The sequence below is a fragment of the Mastomys coucha genome, unplaced genomic scaffold (genome assembly GCF_008632895.1).
Source record: "Mastomys coucha isolate ucsf_1 unplaced genomic scaffold, UCSF_Mcou_1 pScaffold7, whole genome shotgun sequence".
Taxonomy (NCBI): domain Eukaryota; kingdom Metazoa; phylum Chordata; class Mammalia; order Rodentia; family Muridae; genus Mastomys; species Mastomys coucha.
In genome coordinates, this window is record NW_022196913.1 from 47,578,900 (window position 1) to 47,590,223 (window position 11,324).

The 11,324-nt window shown below is 45.0% G+C and overlaps 1 protein-coding gene across 2 annotated transcripts in view; it reads right to left on the reverse strand.

The window, feature by feature from the left end:
- Positions 1 to 829: 829 nt before the first annotated feature.
- The window catches only part of Tbc1d7 (TBC1 domain family member 7), a 21,413-nt gene continuing 10,918 nt past the window's right edge, over positions 830 to 11,324 (reverse strand). Inside the window, exons 5-8 of one of the 2 annotated variants that reach the window (XR_004115192.1) lie at positions 9,486 to 9,623; positions 4,243 to 4,489; positions 2,696 to 2,825; positions 830 to 1,617 (exon numbers count right to left, since the gene is read on the reverse strand). Coding sequence is in view for 1 of the 2 variants with exons in the window: in XM_031358987.1 (XP_031214847.1) it covers positions 1,531 to 1,617; positions 2,696 to 2,825; positions 4,344 to 4,489; positions 9,486 to 9,623 (501 nt within the window). In the remaining variant the exon portion in view is untranslated. The remainder of the gene's footprint in view (positions 1,618 to 2,695; positions 2,826 to 4,242; positions 4,490 to 9,485; positions 9,624 to 11,324) is intronic. The other variant, XM_031358987.1, reaches the window with a different exon arrangement.

The window sequence follows — 11,324 nt, forward strand, 5'->3', positions numbered from 1 at the left end:
AGGCAAGTCCCAGGTCTCAAAGACCCTGTCTCACAAAACAAGGTGGATGATCATCCTGAGAACACCAGAGGTGGACTTTGGCCTCTACTCACATATCCAAGAACACTCATACCTGCACACATGGACACAGAGAGAAGGAACACACGTTCTTTATCATGTCTCTGTGAAGTTCACATATTCTCTATGATCACTAGGACAGACCCCACTTGGGCAGCTTCCTTTACATGCACTTTTTCCCTTTGTCCCCATAGTTCTTCAGGATACTGTAGTTACTAAATGGTTAGCAGAGAGCCGTTTTGTTTTTTTTTTTTTAAATATTAACTGCAGGTGGCAATTTATTTTAAGAGGGTTTTCCTCTGAGTGGAGTTCCTAGTTCATTTTTAAAGACTCCCTTTGTCTAGTACTCTGCAGACTGACCAGCTGGGCTCAGTGGCTCAGTTTCTTCTTAGCTCTTTGTGGCCGGCTACTTCACACATGGAGGAGGGGCTGGGTTCTCAGAAACATAACTGCACTTCAGCATCTCCTCCCTACACTGTGCAGGGGGGTATGGCGCAAAAAATTCTAATTTCCTCCCCACATTCTTACAGGACTGTGAACTGAAGAAGCTGAAACAAGGGCCCCATTTCAGCCTCAAAGTCATCAAATGCTTCATGAAGGGTGACCATTGTGTGACAGAATACAGCCTGAGGATCATCAGCTATTAACCCTAACCTCCACCCCTCCCCATCCTGTGGCAGCATAGGGCTGTGGAATGTGCACCTGACATTTAGTGATTTGTTAGAAAACACCAAGAAACCCACAAATACCAAGCAAGTGCTCTCTCCTCCTAGAAGGTAAATTATGAGGTGTTTTATTTAATAAAATCCCAGCACTCGGAAGGCTGAGGCAGGAAGACCGCTAGGAGTTCAAGGCCAACTACATAAATAGTTCCAGAGAGTGGGGTATGGAATGAGGCCTTGTCTCAGGAAAGAAAAGACAAGCCTCCATTCCAGCTGGCACAAAGGGAGGGAACACATAAGGAAATGCAGGGACTGCTTTTAAGCCAGTTTAACCAGACAGAGCATGAGATGGTGGTCAGCTCACACTTATATACGTTCTAGGTCAACAGAAAGCACAAGCCGAATTAGAGAGGCTAGGAAAAGAAAGCTGCTCTTCTTCCAGAATCAGTCCTTCCTAACTAACTAACGTGTGCTGGTGCTCATCAGAGGGAGGCAGGGCTTAACTCTTACCATTCACAAGAGTGCCCCGGCTGCGCATAAGCTGAGTTGCCTAAGACCAGGAGTACTTTCCTAATCGCCCTTTCAGAACACTATTCCAGACTTGCACGTGGGTGTCACCAAGAGATGTAGCTTCACAGCATGGCCACACCAGGCATTTTGATTAAATTAGTTTACTGATTTGGGGGGTGGGGGGGGCGGTTGCATTTTGAGCAACACAGCAATACTGTTATTTCTAACCAGTTGGTAGACCAGGTGACATGAACAAAGTGCTCAGGGAAGGCCTGCAGACTGCCCATGAAGTCACGAGCTGTCAGGCCGAATGCACTGGGGTCCCACAGTGTTTGTGCCACAAGTCGATGGCCTTGCTCACGATGGCATCTGAGCTGTCCTGAGGAATCTGTAAAGAACAAAGGAATCCAAGTGAAATCTCTGTGTTCGCTACTGCAGGATCTTCCCTCATTTTCTGTGGCAGACCTTTTTCCATGGGAGAGTTCTCTGGTTTTGGAAGGTGATAGCAGATGCGGAATGATCTAATGCTCCTGGAGACACATTGAGTAGCTCTGGTGCCAGGCAATGTTCACTGCCACTCACCACTTAGCTCTAGACAAGTACTCAGCTGCCTAAGGTTCAACATTGACATCTAAACAGGATCAATATCCCAAACTCACAGAGCTGTTACAGGATGATAGAAAATAGCCCTTGCCTGGCACATGCCTGGCACTGTTGGCTGCTAATTAGTATACTAATGGTGATTCACTTAAAATGAACACATACACACACACTTAGCTCTGACTATTGACCAGGCCACACTTCACGTGTTAAAGCGGCCTAATTACAAAGGGAGTGGGTGGGATTCTAAGCCTGCTCCATGATGTACTCTATGCAGGCACAGCTTCTTTACTGTTTACCCAGGAGACAATGTTCTAAGAGGGAGGAGCTGATTCACTGGGTCCTTTTTCAGCAAGCACTAACATGATCCTTAGGCATACTAACAGACCCAGCTGGGATTCCACCAGAGAAACTGAGGCAAGGAAAGCCTAAAGAACCCCCAAAAGTGCTGTTCCCACTGCTTCTGGTTCCTGCTTTGCTCACTGGGAATGAGACTCCGCTCCCAGGAGGCACACTTGAGCATGGGCTTGCATGCAGACCAACATCCCCAAAAGAGAAGAGAGGGATACCAATACTGTTAAGGAGAAATAACTATTTCTCCTTGCCAGGAGTAGGGTGCTTGACTATAATCCTAGCACTCAGGAGGCTGAGGCAGGAGAATTACCAAAAACTGGAGGCCAGCATAGGGTATAGAGAGTTCCAGGCCAGCACAGGTCACCAGGTCAAACCACCACCAACAAAATCCTTTAGCAGAGTAAAAGTAAACTTATTTTATTTCTCTGAAATAATAAAACACAATAGGAAAATCCGGTTTGCCAGGCTGCCTTCATTTCCAGATTCCAAACCCAAGGAGACAAGGCACTCACATTTTCCAGGAACTTTGTTATCTTCTCTGCACTGTTCAATGCCATGACCTTTATTTTAAAGGTTAATAATATTTCTACTGCTACAAAAACTAGGATCTTACAGGATCCACTTACGACTTTATCCCAGACCCTACAAAACAGAGATCACCAAATTAGAGAATTGCAAAACTGATGTTACCCAGATACCTCAGATTATAAAATAAAATCAAATTACACTCATTTTAAGTCCATGCTTCAGAGAACAACTGTGAAATAATCAGTATCAACCACATGATAGACAAGCTACTGAGCAGATCTAGATAGAATAGCTTTAGAAGGAAAAATGAGCTTGCTCAAAGTTATTACTGTGTTACAGTACTCAAAATGCCTGCTGGGAACTCAATATTGAAGAGAAGAAAGTCTTAAACTTGAGTATACCCTGCTACTGTCACAGAATGCCAGGTGATTACTGCACAACACGGGACAACAAAGCAGCAAACGAAATGTCAGGCGAAGTAATTTCATTGCCAAGTAAGCCTGGACATTCTCTAAACGTCTCCCAAGGACTCTTTACAAACATAGATATTCACATGCCTGTGTACAGGTGCACATACACATATGTGTAAATGTGTGTGATTGATGGAGGATGTCTTCATCTACTGTGTTCCACTTTATTTTTCAAGACAGTCTCCCAGTTCACCAGTTCACCTCAGACTCACCTGTTGCCTGGACTGGCTGTCTAGAGAGCTCCAAGAACCTGCCTACCTCCATGCACACCCTGCCAGTGTAGGTTTACACGCCATCACACCTGGCCTTTTACATGGGTGCTGGGATCTAAACTCGGGTCAGCATGTTCATACGGTGAGTAACTGTACCTGCTGAGGCGCCAGGAGCCAGTTCTTGACCTACCATTACTCTAAAATAGTTTGATAATTCCTGTAACTGTTGAAGTTGGTGGTAACTTTATGCTAAGTTACACATATGCCTCTAACACTTTCTATGTGCTGACTTCTTTTCTTCAAAACAACATGACAAAGACCTGGAGTTGTGAGGCTGAGACTGGGAAACACCCTTAACCCAGTGGTTCTCAGCCTTTGTAATGCTGGGATCCTTTAATATGCTTCCTCATGCTGTGGTGACTCACAACCATAACATCATTTTTATTGCTGCTTCATAACTGTAATTTTCTGCTGTTATGAATCATAATGTAAATATCTGTGTTTTCTAGTGGTCTTAGGTGACCCGTATGAAAGGGTCATTTGACCCACAGGTTGAGAACCACTGCTCTAACATGGGTATCAAAGTGACTGGAAAAGCAAAGCTTGTCTCTGAGAGCCTTCAGCTCTTCTGAGGATGTCATGTAACACGTAAGCAATACAAAGGTGTCTGGGTCTGCCAGGATCCACCACCTGTCTAGAAAAGCAGCACTTGGGCTGCTGTACAGCTTCAGCTACGACTGCCTCATGGCATCCTCACAGAGGCCCACAACCTTCCTAGGCGTGTAGTCAACCATAAGGAGAACCACATTACAGCTACAGAAACTGAGAGGAAAGGTAGCTTCGAATCACCTTCTTGTTCTGGAGCAAACTCAAGTTCTGAAGGATGATCACCTAAGGGCCAGGATCGTTTTCTGACTCCAAGCTCCCAGTGTGCGAGGGGAAACATGTACCTCTGTAAACTGGACTCGGGTAGGCATCCCGCGAAGCACCTTTTGAACCAGAGATCATAAGGAAGTCTGGACACTGCAGAACACGTCTTCAGGTGACTCAGCAGCCTAGTGTCTTCCAGATTCAAGTACTGCTCAAAAGCCTTGGGCTAAAGATTACATAGCAAAAGTAAGTACTCGTTTCCTGTGACACAATGTCACTTCATGCTGCAACCTATGATGGAAGAGTGCGAGAAAGTGCTAGAAAACGTGAGAACCATCAAGTCAATCCTAACACACGCTTCTGCTTATACTGACAGGGGTGACCATACTGGTACTGAGCACTTCCTTGGGATGCAGGACTCTCTGTGCTTAACCCACAGGATAGTAACCAGGCAAAAGGGAATGGCTGTCACCCTGATACTGCACTAACTAGAACCAACAGCTACAGCAGAGTCCAAAGCAAGAGTCAGTTATTACAGACAGCTACGAAAGGCCCATGGCAATGCTGGGTGATCTGGAGCAGCCAATCATATAACGAGATGAAAAGGGAAAGCCACAAACCTCTCATCTCAGCTTTCGAGACACTGTGGTACAACGATGGTGTCTGAGGCCAGCCTGGGCTACATAGGAGAGCCTGTCTCAAAAGGATGAGCTAAAGAAACTGCCCCTCTGAGGTTAAGAGTACTTGCCATGAAAACATGGTGACTGGAGTTTAGATTCCATCACCCATGTAACAAACTTGGCATCCTACATTCCTGTAACCCCAGCATCCAGAGAGGCAGAGATGGGAGGATCTCAGGAGCTTGCTGGCTTCCAGCCTAGCCAAGAAAATACAAGTCCAAGTCCAGGGAGAAAGGCCATGTCAAAGGACAGGTGGAGAAAACTAGAGGACACCTAACCCCCTCTAACAGCCGCCCCATACACACACACACACACACATACACATGCACGCACACACACACACACACACACACACACACACACACACGCATGCACGCACACACACATACACGCACGCGCACACACGCATGCATGCACACACACACACACACACACACACACACACACGCACGCACACACACGTACAGGCACACATGACCATATACTGACCATACTGTTCTGCATGCCCTCCAGTGCCAAGGAGGCTGAGACATTAGGGAGGACCAGAGGAACAAACTCTGCTTCCAGTATCGATACGGGCTGGGTGGGAATGCCTTGGAAGAGAGAAGCAGCTACATCTGGACCCAGCAGCTGGGCTGTGCAGTAGCGTCTCTCATCTAAGTATAAATGGGAGGTGTGGCCACATTGGCCAGCATCAGCAATGCAGCATGGAAATGGCACCCTCTTAGTTACTTGAGGAAAGGCACTTTTTTCAGTGGGCTAGCCACATTTTCTTTTTTTAAGCTTGGTGGCAGGTGCCTTTACCCACTGAGCTCTCTACCTGCTCTGTTTTTCTATGTCTGTCTGTCTGTCTGTGTTCTGTGTGGTTGCCTACATATATATCCGTGTACCATATATGTATGCCCGGTACCAGCAAAAACCATAAGAGGGTACCAGATTCCCTGGAACTGAAGTTATAGATGATTGTGGGCTGTCATCTGGTTGCTGGAAATCAAATGTAGGTCCTCTGCAAGAGCAACAAGTGCTCTTAACCACTGAGCTACCTCTTTAGTCTTGCCCCAAACTCTAAAATTCTATTTTTTTTTTTTTTTGTCTTTTCGAGACAGAGTTTCTCTGTATATCCCTGGCTGTCCTGGAACTTACTCTGTAGACCAGGCTGGCTGTGAACTCAGAAATCTGCTTGCCTCTGCCTCCCAAGTGCTGGGATTAAAAGCATGCCACTGCCCAGCAAACTCTAAATTGTTAACGGAGAAAATAAAATGGCTTCTCTGCTTTGTGGCAGCGAGAGATATGGTCACATGGCTGAACTCTGGAAAGTCTGAAAGAAGTTATGACGTGGTTCCAGGAAGCACAGCGCCCAGTCGGTCAGGGACACTGCATCTTCTCTCATTCTTTAATTTTTTTAACATTTACTTTTTTTTTAAAGATTTATTTACTTATTTATTTATTGTATATGAGTACACTGTAGCTGTCTTCAGACACAACAGAAGAGGGTACGAATCCCATTACAGATGGTTGTGAGCCACCATGTGGTTGCTGGGAATTGAACTCAGGACTTCTAGAATAGCAATCAGTGCTCTTAACCTTTGAGCCATCTCTCCAGCTCTGAGATTTACTTATTTTATTTTATGTGTGTGAGTGTTTTGCCTGCATGTATGTTAAAAGTGGGCATCAGATTTCCTGAAACTGGTGTTACAAACAGTTGTGAGTTGCCATGCCAGTACTGGGAATCAAATCCCTATCTTCTGCCACAACAAGAGCGCTCTTAACTGCTGAGCCATCTCTCTAGTCCCCACCCCCCTTTATGGCTGAGCTGGAGATGGCAATCTGTGCAGGCCCGGCAGGCAGGCACTCTAGGGCTGGCTTCCGCCCCAGCCCCCAGCACTGTTACCTGTACTCTTCCCTGCAATTCTAAAGGAGCAGCCTAAACTTTATGGGAACAGATTGTAAAGGAAAGTCACAAAAGTATAAAAAAAATGTCACTCCAAGGGAATAAAAACTTGGCTGTAGGGGTTGGAGAGATGGCTCAAGGGTTAAGAGCACTGACTGCTCTTCCGAAGGTCCTGAGTTCAAATCCCAGCAACCACATGATGGCTCACAACCATCCGTAATGAGATCTGATGCCCTCTTCTGGTGTGTCTAAACACAGCTACAGTGTACTTACATATAATAAATAAATAAATCTTCCTGAGTTCAATTCTCAGCAACCACATGATGCCTCACCACCATCTGTACAGCTACAATGTACTCATATACATAAAATAAATAAATAAATCTTTAAAAAAAAAAAAAAGCCTTGTCTGTAACAAGAACCTAGGTTCTTTGCTTTGTGGTAGAAGCTGAGGCAAGAAGATCGAAAGTTCAAAGCCAGCCTGGGCAACTTAGCAAGACTTTGTCTCAAAAAAAAAAAAAAAAGTAAAGAAAAGGAACTAAAGTCATAGCAAAGCTCTGGACTTCATTTTCAATGCCTCTCTCTCCCATCCCTACACATCCCCCCATTCCTGCTCTCAACAAACAAAAAGAAAGGGCTGGAATATAGCTCAGCAGTAGAGCTCTTTCCTAAGATGTGTAAAGCCCAAGATTTCAGGGGTGGGGGTTGGAAGGAGGTGAACTAGTAAACAAACATATAACTCTTAATCCTACTGATAATGAATGATAGGAATGGGAGTTAGAGCAGCCACTGTGTCACCTTCAGCAAGGGACTTAACTTTTCTGAGGTGCAGTGCCCTCCTCTGCAAACACGGAGTTATGTGCTTAAACTCACTAAAAGTCAGACTGTGTGAAATGCACAATGGCCCTGATACACTAAGCTAGATGAAGAGGAGATCTGGCTGCTAGGAGAAGCCATGCTGTCACAGACACAGGCCGAGCTATGAAATCCACCATGTCTGACACCAGTCAAAGAGCAAGGCAGGCAAGACAGAGCTAAGATTAAATGGTTAGACCATTTTAAAAAAGTCAAGGGAGAAAATATGGTGGAAGGGTTTTTTTTTTTTTTCTTTCAGATAGGGTTGCATATGGCCCAGGCTGGCCTTGTATTCCTGATCCTCTGTCTCAGTTTCCTGAGTGCTAGGATTATGAGCAAATGTCACCACATCCAACTAAAGAAATATGTTTTATCAATTGTGGAGTTGGTAAGGGATACAGAAAACATAAACATGAGAAAAGAAAACACTGACAAACCCCATGTATGAAGCTTCCAACCTTTAAACAACAAACAGAGAGAAAGTGTGTTGAGTATATTAATATACTAAGGATAATATGCAAAGTATATTGATGAGTCTTACAAAGAAAAAAGTCAGATATGTATGGCAGAGCATGCTGGGAGGGTCATCCTCATCTGCATAGCCAAGTTCAAGGCTAGCCTGGGCTAAATGAAGCCCTGCCTCAACACACACACACACACACACACACACACAAGCAAAGAAAACAATAGAGATCTGCAAAGCTGACCAATTTCTCTGGCCTCAGAGTTATTAGACAGAATGAGAAGGCGTGGTCACTGCCTGCCACAAGACTGAGAGCCTGACGCTTGAGCGGCAGGTGGATAGCAGGCAAGCTCGGACCTGCTTGCCAGGTTAAAATGTAAATCTGTCCAAACTAAATAAGTAGATTTTAAGTACAACACCCCAGATACTGCTCAAAAATTTTCTTACAGTACCTCCCTAAGGGACGCTCACCCACACATGTACATGTATAAAGAGCAAGGGCCTATTTATTGTTGGTGTGGGGCTATTAAACTTAATTACAGCAAATTCATGGGAGGAAACACTGAGTAAATTAGGTAGGAAAAGTGATTCTAAACGAGAGGCTGTCAATCCCAGCAACAATCACAATTGCCTAAGGCTTTGAAGCATTCGAATTCTAGGCCCTACACCGAGAGACTTGGATTTAATTGAGAAAAGGTAATGAGAAATTTTCAAGCCTCTGAGTACTAACAGGAAGTCAGAACTGAAAGCAATGGTTTATCTGAATAAGCCTAGAAATTCTCCAAGTGTTGCAGACAAACATACAACAATAGTAGGGCCCATGTATACAATAATATACTTCATGTGTTCATATGTTCATGCGTGTGCGTATGTGCATGCTGGAAGATGACAGGAGCGGAGTCCCCTCCCCCGCTCTGGCCTGGAGGCTGTGTGTGAGAAGAGACAAGTTCCTGTCACCATGCCTTCCATATTCATGGGCAAGCAGAAACCCTAACATGGAGGGAACATTCTAGATAAGCCAGTTGGTCTGGACCAGGATCAGGAATCCTCCAGAGCAGGTGGGCCTGCAGATAAGTTCACCCCATGGAGACCCAGCAGTCTGGGGTTGCCTTTGCCCTCCAACAGCTGATCGAGTAGCTGCAAAGGAGACATAGGGCCCATTCCGTGGGAAATACTTTCTCACCTTTTGCAGAAAACATCTCCCAGGACCACTGCAGAGGGTCCACTCATCACAGTAGCAACAACTAGGGTCAGAGTGTTCTCTGACACTGCTTATTCCCCAATAACCCTCCCATCAAAACAACAACAACAACAACAACAAAAAATTCCTCACCAGCTGAGGTAAAGCATCCCGATACTTGTTATTTAACTGCTTCACAAAGCATCGGGTGATCCAGTAACAGTCCACGCTGTCTTCCACCATCTCTTCCATGGCTTTAGCAATGGCAAGAAAGACTTCATCCTCCAGCTCCTGAAAGATTAATAATAAATCTCAAGAGAGAGGCGGCAGAAGGGAAGATACATTTCTTTTCTGAAGACCTAACCTTGCCCCCTGCATCTTGAAGAGGCCACATTAATAAATCAAAGAGGGATCAGAAGGCAGAGGGTGTCAGTAAGGAGAAGCAGGGGAAAGGAATGAGATCTGTGGGAGTCAGTGGAGCTCAACAAGTCCTAGCTTTTGTGTGGAGGGCTGCAAACACAGGCCAGGCAGGGTCTCTCTCCACCTAGCCAGTCCTCATGCCACACCAGCGTTCCCTCAGAGGAATGTAAGACACAAGACACTTTGGAATGTGTCAGGACATAGCTTCTGAATACTGAGGGACCCCAAATCAACTCACAAAACATTTATATCAAGCTTCCAAACACACCTTTGCTGTTCTACTTAAAAGTTTAAACAACTAAAACCAGAGTTTTAAGAAGCTTCTTCAGCTTTTCTCGGATATTCAGAAATAAAAATAAATCCTCAAGAAATCTTATAAAACTGAAACCCTATTTGGAAAGTTATTTTGTTTTCAAATATTGCCATCAACACCAAAAACAAACAAGCTAAAATCAATTTACATTGTCATCTAGGCTTTCATAGTTTGAAACTTTTAAGATGAAAAGGACATTAAGAGGGATGGAGAGATGGCTCAGTGGTTAAGAGCATTGACTGCTCTTCCAGTGGTCCTGAGTTCAATACCCAGCAACCACATGGTGGCTCACAACCATCTGTAATGGGATCTGATACCCACTTCTGGTACATCTGAAGACAGTGACAGTGAACTCATGTTCACATATAAAAGGACATTAAGAAATACCTTTCTATTCCCCTGAGAGAAGCCCCACGTTAAATGACAATTCCTGTTTTAATTAAAAAGCACCTCATTCTTAGGCTTTCTTTCAGCTTGCTAATATCCACAGAATGTAAGAATCATAAGAAATATATTTTTCTAAACATCTTCTTACAGTATTGGGAAATCTTCCTCTCTAGGGACTCCACACAGGCCTAGGCCTGATCTGGGTGATCCTGCAGGTGGCATGTCACTGGCTGCTCCTGATCACTCTGACCAGGTGAGGAAGACTAGTGTGCTTCACCCAGCTATGCCCAAGCTGGGTGGGCCCTCACAAGCTCTTACTACCTCATAATAGCACAGGAGGAACTGTATGTGGGGTGAAAAGGTGAGAAGACAGAACCTCACTTCCATGTTCAGTCAGCAAGCACACGAGGCTGCAGGGAAGGCGTCTGGACTCAGAGCACGGACCAGTGAGTAGGGATGAGGTGGAAGCCATGCCTATCTATAATTTAGATTTAGATTTCTTTCCCTAATAGAATAGCTAACCTTATTCAATATGCAATTCAAGAACTCAGAACCCTTCTAGGAGCTTGGGCCTGTAGTCTCAGCTGTTCAGGAAGCTAAGGTAGGAGGACTACAACTAGGCCACTTAACAAAAGGTAAAATAAAGGACGTAAGGGGTGGAGATGTGGCTCCGTGGTACAGCACTTGCCTATCATCTGAGAAGTGGGGATGGATATAGCTCAGTGGTAGAGCACTGGCCTAGCACCCGAGAAGGTGGGGAGAGATGTAGCTCAGTGGTAGAGCACTGGCCTAGCACCTGAGAAGGTGGGGATGGATATAGCTCAGTGGTAGAGCACTGGCCTAGCACCCGAGAAGGTGGGGAGAGATGTAGC